Below are 23,399 nucleotides of genomic sequence, written 5' to 3'. Positions count from 1 at the left end.
TTTAAGTATTCATAAGTTTTTGCATTGCGTTCAGTGTAGATTTGTGCAGTGTTTTCTTACTTCTACAGTTACTTCTACAGATTAATACATCTAAAACTTATAACTTGTTTTTAAATTCTTACAATATTCACTTAAAATTATCTTCTTTCCAGGTGCTGCTGGTACATGAAGCGTCCAAGGGCAGTTTCTCCCGTGTTTTCGATCTGGAGGCTGGTGATGATGAAGAACCTGGTACACCACGGACATCCCCGTACGAGAGCAGGTTTCCCATCAACATCGGTATCACTGGCTACGTTGCTACTACTGGAGAGGTTTGTAAGCTTTGTGTATAAATATAAGTATGAGTTTCAAAAGCTTGCTATACTTTTATAATTAAACTAGCTGAACCGACAAACGTTGTTTTGCTCTATATGTATATTATTTCTAGGAAATTTTTTTTACTTCACTAAAAGTAGTATAACAAATATAAAACACATACATAAGTACATAAAAAAATAGGGGTTGATCGTAGAGGGTGAAAATTAAGGATTGTATATATTTTTGTATCTGTTACTGTATCATAAAAAAAAATGGTGTAAAAATAAAATAAAAAATTTAGGGGTTTACTTTAACCCTTAACATTTAAGGGGATGAAAAATAAATGTCCGATTCGCAAACCTAACCGATATGCACACAAAATTTCACGAAAATCGAGTTTAATTAGAAACAACGTGACACGAGAATTTTATATATTAGATATACCACGTTTAATATCAGGCACTTAAAGGAAAATATATAATTAAAAAAGACAATTAGTGATGATATAATGTTCTTTCAAAAACAAGATATTCAAATATAGGCATATTATTGTTAGTGATTCGTGGAATGTTAAATCTTCTGATATTAAAACAATTGCTTGCCCCGCTTTATTATGATCGGTTGCCAAGTCTTATAATTGGTAGCAGAATATATAATACATAGATTTTCCTCTTAGATACTCTTTAGGCTGTGTTCTTTGCTAAGTGTTTCATGACGCTTATATAAATAGGCAAAAAAAAGAGTGTGTGTACTTATGTACACGCGTTAGAAGTTATACTTCTTTGGCGTATGGAAAAAAATAACTAAAATGCAGTAGTGATTAACGATAAACATTAAAATTAATCAATAATATTATTATTAGTAAATAAAATCACCGTCGTATATGAAATTGATTTAATAAAAACACCAAATTAATATTTATTTATTCACACTGTTTAATTGTACTGTTACGAAATACGTGTTGTAAATATAAAAATACTAGAATATACAACTTGACTAGTTATTATCGATTTTCATGCCACCTAGAACTAACTTCATTCTGTTAATTTTGTGTAACGGTGCGCGCGCATCGTAGATTTCACTCTCATCAATTTTTCATAACGCGCCTAAAGAATATAGATATATTTCAAAATAATTATTAAAATAAAGCCGATTCATTTTTGTCCTTAAAGTGTCTAACATAGCCGTCTACCCTCAAAAAATAGTACTATCTTAGTTGCAATTACGTACAGTAGACATGACCGCATTGCAAAACTTCTCATATAAATGGGTGTACCGAAGTTAATCCAGTCGATACGCAGCTTTATAGCTAATAGCTTTGAAATCTCTCAGATGCAGCTATGCTCACAGTAGTTTAATATAGCAAGATACTGCATATTAAAGGGGTTAAACTGTGCCAATTTATGTGTTATGAAACTGTAGTTGGAATATAAACTTTTATAGTTAAATTGTTTCATATTTATAGACGAAACTGTTTATTTAATGAGCGTAGCTTTAGCAAGTACGGTCACGACTCATAGGTACGTACGAGTGTAATAAATAATAATGTTAAATAAATTTATATTTAATTTGTTACATTAAACACTATATAATGTTTTATCTATATTAAATGTAATTTTGAAGTGTGTAAACGTCAATAATGATGAATAAAAGACATCATGGAGAAATTGTATTTTCGCCTATATTTCTAGAAGTATATACAAAATATATCAACTAATTATGGCATCACCACATCCGTATCTATGTTGAATTCGCAATTATATCATTCTGCCTTTGATTTCGGAAAAAAAAATATTATTGAAAAAAAACATACGTACATTTAAAGGCCGGCAACGCACCCACTAAAATGGTTGTCGATGGGATGCGACGACTGCCCTTTTTCGGCGTCCCGTTGCGTCGTTTGCCTCCCTATACTATATAAAAAAATACAAAACGCTAATAGAAGAATTATAAGTTATAAGCTCTGATAATGGCCTATCTGGCCCTTATATAATGTATGTTATAGGTACTATAAGATTATCATCAGTATTTGTGTAAATGAATACTTTTGTTATCACAAGTACTGAAAATTCCTGAGCCAAAACCACAGCACTGAATCCCAAGTACTTGACCTCATACGATGTTAAATATTCCAGACTGTAAATATACCCGACGCGTATACGGACGCTCGGTTCGACCCTTCAGTGGACGAGGGTGCTGGCTTCAAGCACAACACAATCCTTTGTATGGCGATCAAGAACTCTGAGGGACAAATTATTGGTGTTATACAGGTAATTTGTTTATTTACGTATGATTTATTTCACAATATTGTGGAGGAAGGATTTCGAATCAACATTGTTTCTTTCTTAATATACTCGTATAGTATTTTTTTTTTTAAAGACAATTCACACCAATTGACCTAGTCCCATGCTAAGCTGGTGAAGCTTGTGTTATGGGTACTAGGCAACGGATATACATACATATTATAGATAGATATACATATAAATACATATTTAAACACCCAAGACCGAAGAACAACACCAAATGCTCATCACATCGATGTTCGCCTCAGCCGGGGATCGAACCCGGGACCCATGGATTCGCAGTCAGGGGTACTAACCACTAGACCAATGAGTCGGCGAATTTTTAGTCACATTACGTCCCACTTGCATAAAAATGATGGCACGGCCGTAGCATCCTTTTCTCGAAGCAGAGCAGGACATTTTCGCCCTCTATAGCTGTTTTGTAACGTTTCCTGTAGCTCATTAACAAATCTTGGCATTAAGCACTCCAACGTTATGCTACCATCTTATATGTACAAGTAATAAAAAATTTAACCAATGTAATTGTAGACATAGTCTTGACGTGTATTATGACTGACTTCCTAGTTTTAAGAAGAAAATTCAGTCATCTCAGCCATAAGTCTTGTAATATTTTCCACGTTTCAATTTATTTATGTTTAAAGATACAAATACTTAAGTAAACTCTGTCCGCTATCATTCATTAGAGTCAAGGTTGTGTACACCTATTATTAGATTGCATGCTAGAATAAAACCCAATATTGTTAATTAGAAAATATATACATGTAATCTGTTGGTGTTCCTTAATAAATAAATAAAAGTAATAAGTTAAGCATTAATTATTTGATTCGCTATAATTCTCTTTTTGCACACTCATTTGATTATAAAAACCTTTGCACTCCAAAGTTAAACGAAAAATGCTCATGCGCATATACCATAGGGGATATTAAACCCCTCCATTTTCGTCGTCGGAAAATGCTGTTAAAATCCCTACGGCATTTAGCTCAAGCAGAGATTATGTGGGACTCAATAATTTACAAACCACTAAAACCTGATGGATGCCTCCAGCTCCCAGAAAGGGTGGGAACAGGTAACAGCTGAGCCAGCTTACCCCCTAACGCGAATGTCACATATCGTCACTCCTCCCACGCACAAATCTAAAAAAAATTATATTCCCCTATATTTTTTTTTATATTCCCTACTCCTAAGTCACTCGTGGAATGTTCGCCTTAAATTCGTAAACGACACGAATGAGTCTAATGAACAACTAGGGCTCATGCGTGCTTCACTAATTTAATAAAAAAGCGTGTGTGTACTTATGTACACGCGTTAGAAGTTATACTTCTTTGGCGTAACAAGATAAAAATCTTTTCAAAACTTTTATCTTTCGCCAAATTCTACGTTTGTAGAAAAAACGACACTAACAATAGAAAAAATTTACTTTTATCATTTTTCCTAACGCGCCAAAAGAAGTATAACTTCAAAAAAATTATTGAATTTAAATAAATATTAAAGGAAATCAAGTATTATGCGTTATATGAAGCTATAAATGTAAATTTACAATTGATGTAACTTCTTTTCTGACGTTCATAAGTGTACTTGTTTACCTATATGAATAAAGTTATTTTGAGTTTGAGTATTAACGTACTTCGAGCCCGAATTTCAATAAGAATCTTTATGCTATCACAGTATCACACTGGGACACCATAAAATATTTAGCGAAACGTCTGAGCAAATAGCTAATTATGAACCTACAAACAATTTAAAAGCGGCCTCGTTTGTGAGCGGACGTCAAATATTGTTCTACTAATTGCTTCAAAATCTTAGTAATAAATCACAAGGGAACTACAGTGTTCAGTATTAATTAACGTCGAAATGGAGTTTTAAATAAGCTTTGACGTTGAAAAGCGAAACTCTTGCTGAAGCGTTGGTAATTAAATTCATTATTGGTATAACGATGTCTGTGTATTTTTGAGCATAGATCTGACTGAAGTGGTTTTGAAGTGGTGTTGTTTGTTTTGTGCTTTACACGTTCATGTTCATGAACAAATAGAAAATATCTTTGCACAACCAGGCTTTGAACGCACGACCTCAGCATTGCGGCTTATTTAGATCTGTATTAAATTATGGATCAAAATACGATTTTTTATTTAACATGTATCTCCAGAAAATAGGGACTTTCAAATATATAATCGGCACCGAAATGTCAACTCGTTTAAAAATTCATTGGAACCGGCTGTATTAAATTGCTACGCAGGTGTTACAAGATTTTACATATGTTTAAAAGAGCTTTATAATAAAATTTACACAGAAGTGTATAAATTATTTATTTATACTTTATTACCTTAATCAAGAACATACACATAACAAAAATAAAAAAAAACAGGTTATAAAAGTTATAAGACAACGGGCGGCCTTATCGCTAGCAAGCGATTTCTTCCAGGCAACCCTGAAATGAAAAAGAAGTACCTACAGAGGTACAAGTAATGCAAAAATTATTAACAAAAAAAAACTCAAAATGACACGTTACTATAACTAATAAATATAGTTTAAAAAAACTATAAAATACGCTATAAACTATATTTATTTTCCACTTTTTAGTCCTAGCAGCAATACGTGTTGTCTCAATTTAATCGTATTGCTTCATGGTTTTTTCGAGATAAACCTATGAAATTATTATATTGTCGCTGATTCTTTATAAGAGTACAAAGTTTGAATTAAATCTGTCCGTTTATAGTGGGTCAAAATCGAGTCCGAAGGAGTCGGTTACATACATACATACATACAGGTGAAGCTAATATAAAGCGTGTAAAATAGTCGTTGCTTAGCTATAAAACTAAACACAGAGCCGCAATTAGTTAATGAACTTTTGCGTTTCGAGTCAAGTATAAAGCGTCTTTCAATTGTCATTTGAAAGTACGTTTAAAGGTCGATTCACACATATCAGTGAGCCCACAGTTCCGGCACAGTACCGCATCAGTGATATTTATTCTTTCAAACATTCTCTATGGATGTATTCACACTTGTCAGTGTCAGTGTCGTCTCAGTACCGTCAGTGTCAGTGCCGGCACCGGCCATCACGGACGTGATCGGCGACAACGATATTTTATCACGGATCACTGACGCCGCTGCATCGAAAACAAAATATATTAATATTCAAAATACTTTCTTTCGTCTTTAATTAATTCTTTGTATAATGTCACGAATTCTCCTTCTGATTCTCTTAACTTCCATGCTTCATGTATCCATTTTCTTTTTTTTCCTCGATTCTCTTCTTCTTCTTCGTCTAAAGCAATGGATATCATAGCTAATTCTGTGTTATTGAAGAGTGCCATCAAAACAATCGACGTCAACGCTAGTCTGAAGGGAACGTCGTGCACGAAGACCCGCAGAGATCTGTACTGATATGTGTGAATTGAAGCACTGACGCACCACTGTAGCACGGATACGGAACGGTACTGTGCCGGAACTGTGGGTTCACTGATATGTGTGAATCGACCTTAATGGGGTTAATTTTTGTAACATATTCCACCATAAAAAGTTTTGTTGAAAATGTTTACAAATTACAACAAAGGCCGTTTGAATTATTAGTTTTCGTTCCTGTACGTTAGCCGCGGTCCGGGTTGCCTCTTAATAACAGAGAATTAATAAAAAATTCACACGCCCCAACAATACTGGACAACGTTGCGCATTGCGGTGTATGCGTAATGCGACAAAAAGGAGCTTTGTTTTAGATTATAATATATTATTAACGCGTTATTTGAATACGATAAATATTCCTCATTATGCAAATTAGCAGTGGGTTATTTTAAAAGCGATTTGGTTTTAATTATGTACAACTAGTGATCAGATGAATCCCTTGAATTTTACAATAATAAAATGATACAAAATAAAGTTGTTCTATCATATCTATATTTTTATAAATATTGACCTTATCTCTCGCCATATTTAAATTTATTACCGGACTTTGATTTAAAATTCATAATTATATTTCGTTGTTCATAATAATATTAAATGGTAATAGCATTGTAATAAATCCTTAGTAAATCCTTGAAAACTATATTTATAACATACTAAAATAGATAGATACAATTTTAGCATGTATATTTAATTTTGTTAATATCTTGAGTTTAAAATGATTGTCCATTGTGTCGACACTTCGACAGACGTTTAGTGAACGAAACGTTTCTTAGAAATTGAAATAAAGTTTCGATTTGAACATATGAACACTTTTATTAAATTTTCCATCTGTAACCAAGAATTAGATGGCACTCAAAGTTTGGCACTGGCCAGAGACAATGATAGTTGAAATTTCTTTTTAATTCCGATTATATTGTCTATTCTATTGTATTCTTTTGTTTTTGTGAAATGGTGGCAATTCCAAAAGTCTTGTTATACTTCAAAATTAATTTCACGCGAGAATATTTTCGTATTATTAGTAGTTCGTTTATATATGGTCATACTTATACAAGCTGCTTTATACTGGACTTACTAAATACACAATTACTAAAACAGTATCAAAGGAACTTCAACGACTTACTTATTTGTGCTTGTTACTTAAATTAAGGTGCCGAGTTAGTAACAAAATCATAAGAAAAACATAGATTTCCCGTAATTTTTACCTTGACGTCCGTCGTTCCACAACTGAGCGTTTTCTAAGGCAGTTTTTGCCGCGCACCACCACTATGTGAAACCAGCTGCCCACTGAAGTATTTCCGAACCAATTCGACTTAGGGTCCTTCAAGAAAAGAGCATACCAATTCTTGAAAGGCCGGCAACGCACTTGCGAGCCTTCTGGCAGTGTGAGTGTCCATGGGCGGCGGTATCACTTAACATCAGGTGAGAATCCTGCCCGTTTGTCTCCTATTACATAAAAAAACTCATATGTTACACAGAATCTATATGTACAAAATCAATAAGCATATAAGCTTCTAAGAATATAAAATGTTGCAACATTTTATTTAGTTAACCTAAATGATGGTAATCACACTGAGAGAATAGTAAAGTATAATTTATAGTAAAGAGTTAAAATAATATAAATATAAAACATCTCTTTCAGCTAATCAACAAATTTGACGAGCTGCTCTTCACAAAGAACGATGAGAACTTTGTGGAGGCGTTCGCGATATTCTGCGGTATGGGAATCCACAATACACATATGTACGAGAAAGCCATCACTGCCATGGCCAAACAGAGTGTAACATTAGATGTAAGTATTGCAAATGGATCAAATTGTATTTTATCTATGGATCTACGCTCTGATTTTGACAATTGACAGAAACTGTTGGCCTTCAATTTTTGTATCTGTTTAGGGAACCAACTGTCCGTAGAAAATTGTTTTAAGGATTTCGAATGTAGGAACAAGTTTTTAAAATTTCCATCTTTGTAAATAGAGTTAGGGAATTGTTAAATATGTTATTTAATATTGCAGGTTTTAAGTTACCATGCGTCGGCATCAATAGATGACGCACAAAGATTACGGGTAAGCTGACATTTCTCTTCATATTGAAATAGATTTGCAACAGATATTTATATCAATACAAACGCAGGCTAACTTTAGGTTATGTTTTAAACCAATATAGAGATACCGAACAGACTAAGTCTTGACCATGTCTTGCAGTTACCTACCTTTCAGTCTTTAGATTGAATTCCGCAGAATGCTCCATCGAAATCACGATCACTTAGAATCACGTAACGCACGCACGATTTGGTTCGTCGTTTCTTTTAAAAACAGCAAAGGACTCCTTCCTCCTGCCATCTCCCCTAGGCTAATATGAGGTCATTTAAGCGGCGGTTAAGTAGGCATCGCCTGGACAGGCGTGCCCTCCAATAGGCCGGCACTATTGGTAGGCACTTAAAGTAGCTAATGCAGTCACTCCAATTACGTCCAACTTGTAGTAGCGAGTATTTAAATATACCGTACGTAAACGTTAAAAGCGTGGATGGCTACCACTCGTGCAGATTCGCCCATATTCGTGACGAGGGCTTTGACATACGGCTGGCGAGAGTCTAGAGCCGGCTTTACAATATGTTGTTCGCAATCTGCGGTTTTAAATATAAACATAATAGTAAAGTACAAAACTCCTTTAAAAATTCATGACTAACGCCCTCTGAAAGAGTATTTAATATTACCCAAGTAATTTTAATCCTCGCTAGTATTTCATATTAAAATTAACGCTTTCAAACGCTGAAGCCAAATTGTTATGAGAAATATAAATTGTATTTATAGCGTTTCAGTTATACTGTTGGGGGAATTTTAAGATTAATGGCTTCTGCCTACGGATTTAGTGAACGCGATCCTTAAGTTAATTAAGAGCCATGAGAATTAAGACTTGAGATATTCATGAATAATACATATAAATTTAATTGTCTTCAATTAAATCCAATGGGATTAGATGCTTTCGTCTTTGAAATTGTTTGGTGTATGTGGGTCCGTTTAGGCGAATCAAAAGCGATTTAAACACCTTATCATAAATTTGTGAGGGCGTATTTACTATTTTATTTGTTAAAGCTATATAGAGCTAAATTGTTATTTATACTATTTCTAAATGGAGTAGATCCAATGTTTACGTGGGTGATCCGTTACTGGTCCTTCGAATTCTAGAAAACAAACGGTGATTCATCAGTCTTTTCTCTAGCTGTAGTTTTTGGATATTGTTTTTATTTTTAAATGTACTATGTTATAAAAGTTTTGTCTGAAAGAGACTTATAGCGGACAATTGTTGTTAGTATCATAAACCTTTCAATAATTCTATTAAATTATTTCAGAGTTTAAGAATACCATCATCAGCCCACTTCAGTCTCCATGAGCTGTCATTCGATGACATTGATTTGACAGATGACGATACATTGCGCGCCTGCCTGAGAATGTTCCTAGATCTTGACTTTATTGAACGGTTCCACATAGACTACGGCGTGCTCTGTAGGTGGCTCTTGAGCGTTAAGAAGAATTACCGCAATGTAACCTATCACAATTGGAGACATGCGTTCAACGTCGCTCAGATGATGTTCTCAATACTTACGGTGAGTTTGTTGGAGTTTTTGAAGTTATACTTCTTTTGGCGCGTTAGGGAAAAACGATGAGAGTAAATTTAAACGATGCGCGCGCACACCGTTACAAAAAACCGACACCCTGAAGTCAGCTATAGTCAACATTTTAGTGTTTTCTATTGTTAGTGTCGTTTTTTCTACAAACGTAGAATAATTTTTTGAAAAGATTCTTATCTTGTTACACCAAAGAAGTATAACTTCTAACGCGTGTACATAACACACACGTTTTTTTTTTGTAAACTGATATTTTGCCTAGCTGAAGAGCATTTTTTATAATAGAAAAACACTTTTTTAATGGATTTGAAGTTATGTTTTATTATAAATTTACAATTATTTTATATAATTTTACATTTAATCAACGTTTCGCGGATTGTTTACCTAAAATAGAGGACACCGTGAGACATTTCTGCCAAAACCCTCCATCTTTTAGTCGATACCAACTCCGGGGAAATAAATACAGATAACACAACTTTTTCTACAGCTGTGATACTTTTTGACATTCAACACCTCTTGCCTTCAGTCACCGTGACCACGCACGCTGTAAAGCACGCGAAACGTCGGTTAAATTTAAAATTATGTAAAACTTCAAATCCGTTAAAAAAGTGTTATTCTATGTCTAAAAGTTATGTCAATAAAAGACAATACTATTTTTTATAATGTTTTATTTACTAAGCTTTACAGATTTAAAAGAAAATATACTTTCCCGGAATCATAATACTATTATCGCCTAAATTTAGATCTTAAAATTATACAATGTTTCTCCCGGATGTAAAACGAATTACTGATTAATAATGGTCTTTTAGGTGTACTTCATTCTAAACTGATCTATTTATTATCACGAGATTAGTGTATTTATTTTAGCATTTTCCCTAAACAGAAGTAAGACAATTATTTATTTATAATAGTATATAACTCTCACTTGTTTATGTACTAAGTTTTTGTGAGAAATGAATAAAGATTATTATTATTATTATTTATTTTTATGCTTTTAGGATACTCAATGGTGGCAGATTTTCGGTGAGCTCGAATGCCTGGCTCTGATCATCGGATGTCTCTGTCATGATCTCGACCATCGGGGGACTAACAACTCCTTCCAAATAAAGTGAGAGACACAATTTTAAACCTAGAAATAATATTGTAATTACAAATATAACCTCAATATGTTGTTTTGGTTAAAGCAAAAAAACATTCCTGTACAAAGTGAAGTTTGAGAAAATGCCCAATTATTTAATACCCAAGTTCCAGGTATTATCTAATACTTGAGTATTGAGGACCTTGAGGTCAGGTCAGGGGACCATGAGCTCATTCTCGGTGATCATTTCATTGATTATGTTGTCTCTAGCCTAAATGGCGATCGTTTTATACTCTGATTTTTAATTCCGTAGAATTCTGACAGCTATCATTTTTTGACATATCAGAGATGGAAAACCTTTTTGGCCGGGCACATTTTTCAATTTCAATACGAGTCTGAACATCTGTGTCTATACATACATTTAAGTGGTGCTCTCATTAAAATTGGTTTTACGGCGAGTGATAATTACGTCCCTTTGCATCACAAACAATAAAAAACGCACAAGTAAAGATAACATTTTTTTTTTAAAGGTTTGGAATTCGTAGGCAGCTAAATAATAAAATAAAGTAACTAACTTTAATTTGATATAGTGTTCGTTATAGTGTATATATAGTATAAGGTCACTTGAGTTAAAGTAAATATTGAGATTTACCTTTTTGTAGGTAAAACATAAAAAATACTAAACATTTTTTTTATTACCCTCAAATAACTCAAATTTTTCCCTTTTTCGGTGGAGAACTTTTTTAGTAGCAACACTTATGTAATGTCTGAATTAAGCATTTTTCGGGGATATAAAGTGACAAAAAATACGACAAGGAATCCGCAATGTTGCCCTTGTACATACGTTACTATGACCCTAAATCCTGTAAATTTGGTCAGCATTACAAACACGACCTAATTCAGGTTTAATGATAATTTTGTTTTTTACCTATGATTCATAATTCCAGGGCATCATCACCCCTGGCCCAGTTGTACTCGACTTCGACGATGGAGCACCACCACTTCGATCAGTGTCTCATGATCCTGAACTCCCCTGGAAACCAGATCTTGGCGAATCTCTCTTCTGAGGATTACGAGAAGGTTGTCAAGGTGCTGGAAGACGCTATTCTTTCCACCGATTTGGCTGTGTATTTCAGGTAAGTTGCTACTAACAATAGATATTCGAAACAAAACTTCTTTAGCGGCGTTGTACACTTTTTTTGGAATGGGTAAAAAATGTTAAACTCGCGTCAGGACACGTGACCTGATCGAAAATTCGTAAGACGGATGGAGAGTAGACAGCTGGCGCGGCGTATTTAATGTAATATAAATTGTCATGTTTATGTACGATAGCGCAATAAATAAATATTGTATTCTACCACATAAATGATAGTACTTTTATACTGATAAAGCAATTGGAGAAAAATTATTCCCTAACCATTTCATAATATGTATCAAAAATGCATCACGGTAATATTCAAGTTTTCACTTCTGCCGGCACTCCCGGAGTGCATGCCGTTGTTTTTTTATTATTTTTGGTGGCGGTTTGCAATAAATTATTTAGATTTTTTTTACAGAAGTAAAAGACTTAATGTTTATTATGTATTGTGAACGTATTGGTGTAAATGAAACATTCAGTTCTTATGTTTTTATTTTTTCGGCATTCCTAAAGCCGAGTAACACCTGAATATATTTACCTAACCTAGTGTTAAAATCATCTTTATATATATAATTCTTCTGTGAGTGTGTATGTCACTGAACTTCTCTCAAACGACTGGACCGATTTTGATGAAATTTTTTGTGTGTGTTCAAGGGGATCTGGGAATGGTTTAGATTCACAAATCAGCCCGCCAGATGGCGCTGCAGTCGGTACTTTCATACTTTGCTTTACTAATCGCTTGAAATATCATGCAGGACAACGTCTGTCGGGTCCACTAGTTAAATATATATTCCATGTTGTTTCAGTAAAAGAAATGCCTTCCTCGACATAGTGAGTTCGGACAAGACGGTCACACCCGCTTGGGGGGAGTGCGAGGAGCGTCGCGGGCTGCTCCGTGCGATGTTGATGACGGCGTGCGACCTCGCCGCCATCACTAAGCCGTGGCCCGTGGAGAGACGAGTGGCAGCGCTCGTCGCCGGGGAGTTCTTCCGCCAGGGTGACCTTGAGAAACAGAACCTCAATTTGACGCCCATAGTAAGTATTACCCCTTTTTTTAAGATCTGCAAGATTACCTCACACAAAAAAGCACGAGCTCCTTCAACTAATCAGACAAGGCAAAATGGCTGGTATAAGGTTGAAACATCTTTGACGACTCATTGGTCTAGTGGTTAGTACCCCTGACTGCGAATCCATGGGTCCCGGGTTCGATCCCCGGCTGAGACGAACATCGATGTGATGAGCATTTGGTGTTGTGCTTAGGTCTTGGGTGTTTAAATATGTATTTATATGTCTATTCTATCTATCTATGTATGTATATCCGTTGCCTAGTACCCAAAACACAAGCTTCACCAGCTTAGCATGGGACTCGGGCAATTGGTGTGAATTGTCTTTAAAAAAAAAATCTTAGACAATGGTTTGGTCAAAGCATCAAGTCTTTGTTCAGAAGCACGTCATCTAAAATTAAAGTAGCTATGATTATCGCCTTCGAAAGGCAAGAAGGAGCACTTTAAGAAGAAGATTATTTCGCTCTATTGACATTCCTGTTGAAGGATACTCACTTCGTGTACATTTTGTTTCATTAATTTATACTTATTTATGTTATACATTAGACAAAGTGATTTAGATAAAATGCTTGAGATTTGAAATGTAGAACTAACGCGATGTCGTGTCCTCCGGATTGGGTTGGGGTGTCTTACCATTTGAGTACAAATTAAGAAAAAAGTATATTTATGCTAAAGAACAGAGCAAAACTACTACTTCAATTAAATTTGTTTCAATAATTGTCAAATGTAAAAGAAATTAATAGAAAACGTTCTAGGCACACTAATTTAAATATCAAGAATGAAAAATAATAATTATGCCTTTGATAAGGCAAGAATTTGACATAATTACATTTAAGGACATGATACATTTTCATAACAGACAAGATCTTTGTCCAGATTTTTTACATATCGTTAATGTTATACATATATTTTTCTTCCAGGATATAATGAACCGAGACAAAGAGGATCAGCTGCCATCGATGCAGGTCAAGTTCATCGATACTATTTGCTTGCCCATTTACGAGGTAATTATACCGATCACAAATAATAAAAATATATGTAAAGTCATCAACATCACTTTGATGGCGAACCAGCGAACTGTGAAATCGACTCCCGGTGGGGGTCTTCCCTGAGAGATACGACCTCCAACTATTCAAAGTTCGAGTGTACTCCTCCTTAAAGGCCGGCAACGCACCCATATTGGGTGTCTATGGGCTGCAATGACTGCCCTTTTTGGGTGCCGCGGGCTCGTTTGCCCCCCTATTATTTAAAAAAAACATTTTATTAAACCTTAAAACGATGAATGAATTAGGAAAAAAAAGTCATAAATCGTAATATAAATCAACTAGCAGACTCGGCCAAGTGTTGCTGTGGCTAAGGTTTTTGTTATATTACATAGTAGCAAATTATTCAAGGGAAACGGTAGGAGAACACCAGTCATGGGGACCACCATGTTTTTTTGGTGGCTACGCTATTAAATTGTAGCTTATATGAAACGTTGGTACTTTCAACACAGCGCCATCTGTTAGAATTATGTCAAATAATAAACAAATAATTTGAAATCTTTTAAGTTGGATCAAACTACACACGGTGTACAAATTTAATTGATATCGGTTCGGTAGTTTAGGAGTCCATAGTGGACAAACAACGTGACACGTAATTTATATATATTAAGATATTTTAAACCATGAAATAAATTATTAATAAAACTACCATTTCCACTAGATGCAAACTTATATACTTATTCACCATCCCGCTAACCACTACTGTTACTACTACCACACACAAGGAAACCTAAGTCATAAGTAAATAATGATATAAATAAAATATACATTTTTTTTTTTAATTGTATGTATTAAAACGATTATTATATTATTAAATAATTTCAGGCATTCGCCGTACTCCATTCATCGCTCCAACCGATGTTAGACCGCGTGAAAAGCAACCGCGCGCACTGGATCGAGCTCGCAAACGAAGCGAACAATGGCGAGAAACTCGACTTCTGTCTCGACAAGGAGCCAGAGAAGAACGACAAATCCAGCGCCAGCTCGCACGTAGACGACACGGAGAACACGTACGAGGGAGACAGCAGTGGTGCCGTCAGCCTCTCCTCGGAGACCAACTCGAAATACGACAATCTGGAGAATCCGGTTGTCGGCCTCGTCTGCAACAACGCGCTGACGCAGCGGGACCCGACGAAGTTCTGCCATTTGAACGAAATGAACTAAACGACCTCGCTTCGACGGGGTCCATATTTAATTATGCTGGTTAAATTTGGATTCCGTCGAAGATCTGACTTAGCTGGTAATTATTCTAATTGACGCCTAAAAGTATGTCTTATTCACCGTAGATTTGCAAAAACTATATATATATCTCGCACTCGAAATTAAACGGCAATTTTCTATAAATTCTAAAACAAAATCGAAAATGAATTGCTGTTTCACAGTTTAGGTTTATCTTTTGGATTAATTTACCGAAAAAAAAAACGTTAATTTGTGAGTTGTGACTTACTATTTTAAAACTAATAAATATTGCGAGATATCTTTTACAATTACCATGACACATAACAAACATTTGGACTTTTAAAATCGAATATCAACTTTGAATTTTAATTTCTGAACTGAAAATAAATTGTAATAAAATCTCAAAAATCAATAACATACCATAGTTTTATGACATTAGCTTCTAGGCTCGTTTAAAATAGTTTATCTCAGCTTTGAGTCAGAAGGTTTCACTACATTCGTAGATATAAGATCATTAGTTTTAAATGTCGGATACTTAAGCGATGGCGTGTTAAAACAATAAAATGTTTTAGCTGATTTCGGCCTGTTTAATATAATACGTGACATGAAAGTTAAACACTTACCTCATTCATTCTATTCCTACTACGTGTAATTAACATGAATTATGTTCGTGTCTCGCTAGTTTTTGGTATCATTTAAGATACTTTTATTTACTTTAATTTTATGTTCTCACGTTTGGTAAAACATTATAATTGAAATCGGGGCCTATCTTAGCGAACGTATGGAAATACCAAAAAATTTTATAGTTAGGTATTACTAAATTGAGACCGGAAACATCTTTATTGTGATGATTTTTGTAGAATTAATTTTTAGTTTAAACCCTCTAAGTCCATTTCATGAGTGAATGTGGGCGATAAGGTCGCGCGTCGTGTAAATACAACTATTTTAGAGGATTAACAGTTAATGATGAGTACTTACTTGTGAATTTTTGTTTTCTACGTGTTTCTGCAGCTTTATGTAATACCGCTATCAAGACAGTTTGGCCTCGTTTACGGATACGCGACGCATTGATTACCTTTGCTCTTCGTTCCTGTAACTCATAAATTTGACAAGGATTAAAGGCTTGTGTTGAATAGTTATGAAATATCTTATTGTCTTTAGTAGTAAAAGATTTTTCATACAAATATTCTAGACTAAAACTTTTAATACTTTGTGAAACCAATAGAGCAAACGTACACGCACGCGTTCGTGTACGTTTATGTACAAGTTATGTTGCCTCCGATTGTAGGATCGGATCATATGCATCGTGTATCCGTTGATGAGTCCCAAAGTCCGTATAACCATTCCATTATAATTTCATACCAAATTCTACAATTGTGTCGTCTACTAACCAAAAAGTCAATTATGTATGCTGAGAATTTTTTTGACTTCGTAAACACTTCACAATTAGCTTGTGTGTTAACGATATTAGGTTTAAGAAAAATAACATTCTAAGGTTAAGAGAATAACCTCAAATTATTGAAATACCACCGTATTGTCATGTATAGATGACGATGTGAATTAATTCATGAATTTTTGTAATCTCGAGAAATAAATGTGGCGCTTAAAATTGATAATTTTGGATTATTTTACCAGTTATTTATTGATGTATAACTCAAATTTTACGCGGTGTTGCTATATAAATGTCTCTTTTCAATTTGTACGACGCAAAAATTCGGTTCAGTTTGCTTAATGACATCTTGGTAAATGTATGAAGTTCTTTATTGTAACATTTTTGCGTTGTCTGGATTGCGCGATCGTGTTTTGTTTGATGATATACACCAATAAGTGCTTGGTTATTTTATTATTTTCAATATAGCTTCATAATGAGAAGTTAATTTAATCTGAAAACATTTTTATTTTTGAACAAAAACCGTTTTCTTATTCTTAATTAGTAAAACCGAATCCTTAATTAGTTATTTTAATCACCACAACTATGACCAAAATAAATGTAAGTACTTACTACTCGCAAACAGATTTTGATAATTGCTTAGAATTTTCTATAAATCAATTAAATTTTTTATATCGACAGTATTCGTCGCTAAAGTTATGACCAATTCTTAAAGATTATAGAAAAAAAATATTTTCAAATTGGAATTCTCTCTATAATCGTAGATATTTAAAAATCTCAAATTATTGTGGTAATCATGTACAACGTTAATGTTAAGATTGCTGTAAGTATTATTAGCAAGTAATTAGAAAATTAATATGTCGAGATGTATGGTGTGTGATTCATTATGGAGGTTGTTTTGTTCCAAACAAAATGTTATTTATTTATGAATAAACAAATTTTGAAATATTTCGTATATTTTTTTTATAATTGAACTAATTTTTTTCTGCTGTCCACCCATGATTTTTTCTTCTATTAAAGCCCATTTACATGATGCAAGTTGCCTGTTATGGCTGATTTACACAGGGTCAGTAAACAAGTCAGTCGCAGCGCCAATGTCGGCGCCGCGACTGACTTTAACTGTTTACATGAAGTAAGTAGTAGTGGTGCGTTTCTCACGATGAGCACACGTTTGTGAAGTCAGTGGGAAAAATGAATTCGCGAAAACAACTGAAACGACGATTTAATTATTTGTTGAAAAATTTATTTATTTATTTACAATAGCATTTTTTATAAAGCCGTCCAGTTCTTGAAACCACTTGACTTTTGGGACATATACGTTCCCACTAGCGCCAGATCTGGTGGATTTTTGTATCTTGTCGATCTCGAAATAATATGTAGCCCTTATGGCTTTAATTTTATTTTTTACTTCAGTAGAAGTGAGCCCTTCAATTTGCATTTGTTGAGCCATATTTTGCAACGCTGTTGACCGCATTTCTTTATTGCGGTAATTTAGGGATTTAATATCCCAAAGGCACTCGTTTTCGCCATATAATTGCACCAATTTTAAGGTTTCGTCTTCGCTAAGCTTCATTTTTATCGCCAGCGAAAAAAACGTGGTCACTCTACAACGCAGCGGCAGTGACTAACCACGCACTGACTTGTCTGTTTACACGGGGTTTATTTGGCTGGCGTGGGGGTGCGCGGGTGGCGGGGGGCGCCAACTGACTTTAAAATATTCGTGTCCGAATATTCAAGTCAGCGCTGACTTCAAGCCACTGTACTGACTTCAAATCAGTTTACACAGGGTTTTTTTCGGGTCAGCACTGACTTGCCTCGAATTTGTAGTCAGTTACTGACCCTGTGTAAATCAGCTCTAACTTTTAAAAATACAGCAATATAGTTGACTGCTCGATAGTTAGAATTTTTTCCGGTCCCTTGAAAAATACTCGTTTGAAGTCAGAGATTCCCTACTCTATAATTTGAATTCGTGTTTATCATGTACAAATATTTCATTGATTTTTAAAATTCTGTAGACAATGATAGACTAGTTACTCATTTAAAAAAAAAGACTTTTCGAAATAAAAATAATAATATATAAATAGAGAATAATTGTATATCTAATTGAAAATACATAATTATATAGAAATAATAAATATCAAACTCTTATTTACTTGAATCTCCCCTCCCAATGAAAATTATATTTTCGACCTTATCTTACGCATAATAATAGTCGTTGTTTATAACTATCATAACAAAGACCACTGTCTCTTGTGTTGTTTATGTAGAAGCAAGAGCGTATCAATTCCTCAAAGGCCGGCAACGTACGCGTGGCACGTTGGCTGTGTGTGAGCTTAATATCAGGTAAGCCTGTCCATTCTATGAAATGAAACGAAAATATGAATCGTCAAAAAGTTGGATTTATAAAATCTTCATCTGTGTACATGTATTATTTTTGGACTTCTATAATGCAATGTATCTTACCCAGCCTTTGCAATAGCGCGGAATAAAAGTGTATTTATAGATGGTATCGCTACGTGACTGCTGACACATTGACGTGTAAGAACCATAGGCAATCTAATCGGTAAGGAATGCTTTTGTTTTGATATTTGACGTTTGTCTAATTTCTACGAACTTTGTTTAACAAGATTTTATTGATATTTTATTGTAAGCGTTTATTATATACCAAAATGCCGTTGCTGGATATAAATAACCCGGCGGTAATAATATTTCTACTAGAAAACTACGAGAAGGAAAATCGTTTACGGCTCAATTGGATTCATAAGCATCGCGAGCAGATCCAACAAGCAGCGACCCTATCTCGTGAACCAACAAATTATTTTGAGACAGATGTGATCGCTCACGATATGATTGGTGGTATGGCCACAATAACTCGCGATCATGTCGTTGCCGGATATAACAGGAAGAAGGTACCCATACGCGATGGAACATTCATTCCAGGCGTGAAACATCTACGTCACGGCCACTCGATAGTTGATGTTGGCCTTGGTGATCCCAAAGAAGACCCGCGCTTGGTACGACCCGATACCGAACTCTCCAGTGATCCGATTATGCGTCCTGTAGAGCCTGAATTAAGGGAAATTATCTATAAAGACAAACCCGAGTTCGGTAGGAAGCAGTATTTGGTAAAGAGATCTAAAATACGCCCTGAGAATAAGTACTATTTCGCTGAAACCGGTGGCAATGTGTATGGATGGCGAATGAAGGATAGTCAGTTACACCAAAAGCCTTTGTTTGGCCGGTGCTGGCACCTGACTAGAACCTTACGCACCCGTGTAGGACCTCAGCCAGACCCACCTCACTACAAGTCCTCTGAACCTCCAGGCCCCAGTAGTTGTTTAGGAATTTGAACAGATGGCGTTATTCTTTATTTATACTTTTATAGATATTTTAGAAATAAATTTGTAAGAACCTAAAGTTTTTTGGTGTCGCATCAAAAACAGTAGAGAAGCTATGTATTAATAATATATTTTCTGTCCTATAGTAATGTCAATACATTGCTGCGCATGTTTCCGTATTGCGTGCTTTTAATGTTACCATTGGGGTTGGATTGGAGACGGAATGCTTTAGTTCGACGCATGCGTAAAATCAATGGTTTTTCCCGTCGCAGCTCACGTTAACCAAAGTAGGACTGCCTATATTAGGCAGCACTTGCTTCATGTAAATTATTCTGTGATTTAGAAAAATATTTAGGCTAGTTATAAATTAAATTATGAATGCTCTGTTCTACGACAAAGCTTTTATTTAGTGAACTCAATAGTTTCACAGTGGTTTAAGAAACCAAATAAAGTGTTAGTGGGAGAAAATAATGAAAATAATTAAGGATAATCTACAATTCACGGTAAGTCATTGGTTAGTTATCTGGGTAATTAGGTAATGCTATGAATTACGTTGTAAACTAAAAGCTATTTTAGTACTTATATATATAATGGTATGTACAAATCATATTTTTCTTAACCTAGAAACAAGTATGGGCTAATGGAGCAGAAGGTTTCTTAGTGCGTCACATGGCTAAAAAAAGACTGCATTACACGATCTCCCTTGTAACTCAAAAGCGTAGAGCTTATCCTTTCCCGGCGTAAATAAATTATTAAAACCGAGTACGACTTGTAATTGCAGTTTCAATAATAAACTAAAGCTTATCATTTGATATTTACTTGGATTTGGATTACTCATTTATATTAAGGTATCGTATTAATCGTATATTTGTATAATTAATGCTTTGTTGGGGTGCGTAATCCGTAAAGAAACTAAATCAGAACAAAACAGCACAGTTGCTGTACTGAAACTAAATACATGAACTACAAAAATCAACAATGATATGACGAACTCGTTACATATACGTCTATTTTTAAATAATGTCTTCGATTTATATATAACCATCATTTAGTGTGTTCGATCTTCACGAAAACTACTGTAACAAACTAGACATTTACGGTTTTATTACCTATACCTACATATAAAATGTGTTCGTCTGCACAGTACTATAAAGGTAGATAATTTATATGTTACTTAAGTAAGTACGTGTTCGAATTTTTATGCCAAGTCCAATCGGTGCGTTCACTATTAAAGGGTTAGCTTTACGATCTAATCGTTTCTGATGTCAGTTTTAGAGGGCTCGAAACTCGGACGTATCGATTTGTCATACAATGTATATAGTATACTGCACGAATGTCGTGTCCCCGTTTAGTTCCAAATACCTACGGCAATAGAGCACTGCCCAAGTTTCCTAACAGAAAAATTCTTGTTCCTATATTATTATGTCACTAATGGCTGTATCTGTTGTCTATTTACTGGCAGATGGCAAAAGTCATTTTGACGAGAAACACTGACTTGAAAGAAGAAAAAAAATGTCAAAGAAATGCCACGTGAATGGAAATAAACTTTTTAAAATATAAAAACATGTACAATTTCCAGTTTAAGTTCACAACTTGATCGCGATGGTACGTCGTAAAGCCTCTATCGTTAAATAAAGGTAATTAATTATATTTATTAACTTATATTCTTCATGTAAATAGAAAAAGCCAGATGGCAGCGTTTTAATTATACCTAAACTTTTAACAAATTTTTCCCAAATTTTTTAAATTAGTCTTCACATTAAGATTTACTTTTCCCTAAAAAATATTTGTATACATAACTTGTATTCCTTTTCTCTTAATTACCGGTACCATGTACCGCAGAAGAGCTGTTATCTAGTTACCCACAACACAGAGGCTCGTGTGGGGACTAGCGTCAGATCGAATTTGTCAAAACCATATAGTACATATTGTTATGAATAAAGTTTATTATTATTACCAATATTTAAAATTCTCTGAAAATTTCTACATTACTTTGTTATAGTCGATGTGATTGTTACACTTTACCTACTAGAGCAGATATTGCTGTATAGACTTAACTTTTGTTTCTAAGACGTCTGGAACTATTGAACCAATCTTACGAAATGACCTTCATATGTATAGGCTTGCTTCTCTCCTAATATACTCATTCCGCTGGCCCAGCGACCCTAAGGGAGTTTTGGCCTCCAAAATTAGAAAACGCCATTTTTGCCGACTGACGGACGGTCTCTTAATAACACCCTAACTCAACTGTGTTTGATTAGATATTATTTAAGTTCGCAGATTGCTAGTAGATGAATTAGTATGTTCTAGTCTCTTTATATTACCGAATTAGGTAGAGTAAAAGGTTTGATATATGTTTGGCCTGAGAAAATATAAATTAAAATGTTTATGCAATTTAAATGGAAAGTAAAACAAAAAACATTGAACTAGAAAAACGGAGTGCAATTAATATGTCGTTGTAATAATTGTCCCTGATACTTATCGGCCCTCGGAAAACGCATAACTTAATGATCAAAGTCCGCTTTTTTAAACATTAAATATGGAAATGTGTTTACATATGAACTAACCGTTATTCTTAGCGATAGTGTCAACGGTTGTAATGGTATTATTCGTGCTTAGTTTTCCTTAAGAGTTTGTTTATTGGTATGTATTATAATGCACAAAAATAAATATAATAATTTAATTGAAATTTATTTATTATTTTCTATTATTTGGTAAATAAATTTGTATTTCTGAAGTATTACGATTATAACTCAGTTTATCATTTTGTTTCAGGTTTGCAGCTAATCAAGATTTGAACAATGTCAAAATGTAAGTGAATGATTGATCTTTTAAAGAATACACGGTATTATAGAATAACACCAGTTAGTAAGAGATATTCATCTATAACAAACCTTCATTCTCAGTTATGTGTGACCTTCAAAGTAAAAATAATGCTTATGCGCAACGTATTTTGTTCGGATTAATACCTGCATCTGCGTTTCATAATCGGACGTCAAGGCAGAATACGAAATTCCACCCGTATCACCTCGACGTTCGTTGTTTCACTATGAGCATTTTATGTGGAACTGCCCACTGAATTCGACTTAGGATCCTTCAATAAAAGAGCGTACCAATTTTTAAGAGACCGGCAACGCACTCGCGAGTTTCTGGCATTGAGAGTGTCCATGGGCGGCGGTATCACTTAACATCAAGTTAGCCTCCTGCCCGTTTGCCCCGTTCCATAAAAAAAATTATAAAAATATTTATAGGAACTATGCAGGCAATTAAATAAAAGCACATTAAATACAATATCTTAAAATAAATGAAAAGTTATTCATAAAAATAAATATTTTCTCTTTTACTACGCAGCGTAAGCACAATTAGATTAACAAGTGAAAGAATGTTGTAGGGTAAATTAGGACTGATTTTGTATTGAATAAACATTTAAAACATAAAAAAGCACGCGAGTACTACTAATATATTAAAATCAATACTAGCCCCTCGGCAATTAAAATTATTTCAATGTTTTAAATTCTGCGATAGACAACTTCAGCTAATCAATTCATT

At 34.4% G+C, this 23,399-nt stretch overlaps 2 protein-coding genes across 6 annotated transcripts in view; both read left to right on the top strand.

The window, feature by feature from the left end:
- The window catches only part of LOC125060957 (dual 3',5'-cyclic-AMP and -GMP phosphodiesterase 11), a 201,669-nt gene extending 184,209 nt beyond the window's left edge, over positions 1-17,460 (top strand). For all 5 annotated transcript variants that reach the window (XM_047666091.1, XM_047666090.1, XM_047666088.1 and 2 more), the window contains 10 exons: positions 153-311; positions 2,433-2,567; positions 7,636-7,785; positions 8,008-8,058; positions 9,345-9,599; positions 10,619-10,728; positions 11,646-11,834; positions 12,643-12,871; positions 13,821-13,904; positions 14,769-17,460. In XM_047666091.1, coding sequence (XP_047522047.1) covers positions 153-311; positions 2,433-2,567; positions 7,636-7,785; positions 8,008-8,058; positions 9,345-9,599; positions 10,619-10,728; positions 11,646-11,834; positions 12,643-12,871; positions 13,821-13,904; positions 14,769-15,107 — 1,701 coding nt within the window. In that variant the 3' untranslated portion in view covers positions 15,108-17,460. The remainder of the gene's footprint in view (positions 1-152; positions 312-2,432; positions 2,568-7,635; positions 7,786-8,007; positions 8,059-9,344; positions 9,600-10,618; positions 10,729-11,645; positions 11,835-12,642; positions 12,872-13,820; positions 13,905-14,768) is intronic.
- Positions 17,461-19,085: 1,625 nt separating this feature from the next.
- LOC125060720 lies at positions 19,086-22,661 on the top strand. The gene is made up of 2 exons (XM_047665745.1): positions 19,086-20,353; positions 22,626-22,661. Exon 1 carries the CDS (start codon positions 19,182-19,184, stop codon positions 19,860-19,862), a length of 681 nt encoding a protein of 226 aa, XP_047521701.1. The 5' UTR covers positions 19,086-19,181; the 3' UTR covers positions 19,863-20,353; positions 22,626-22,661.
- The last annotated feature ends 738 nt before the right edge of the window (positions 22,662-23,399 follow it).

Source organism: Pieris napi, chromosome 22, assembly GCF_905475465.1.
Source record: "Pieris napi chromosome 22, ilPieNapi1.2, whole genome shotgun sequence".
Classification (NCBI taxonomy): Eukaryota; Metazoa; Arthropoda; class Insecta; order Lepidoptera; family Pieridae; genus Pieris; species Pieris napi.
The sequence above is the reverse complement of the archived record's forward strand: the minus strand, read 5'-3'. Positions and strand labels throughout refer to the sequence as shown.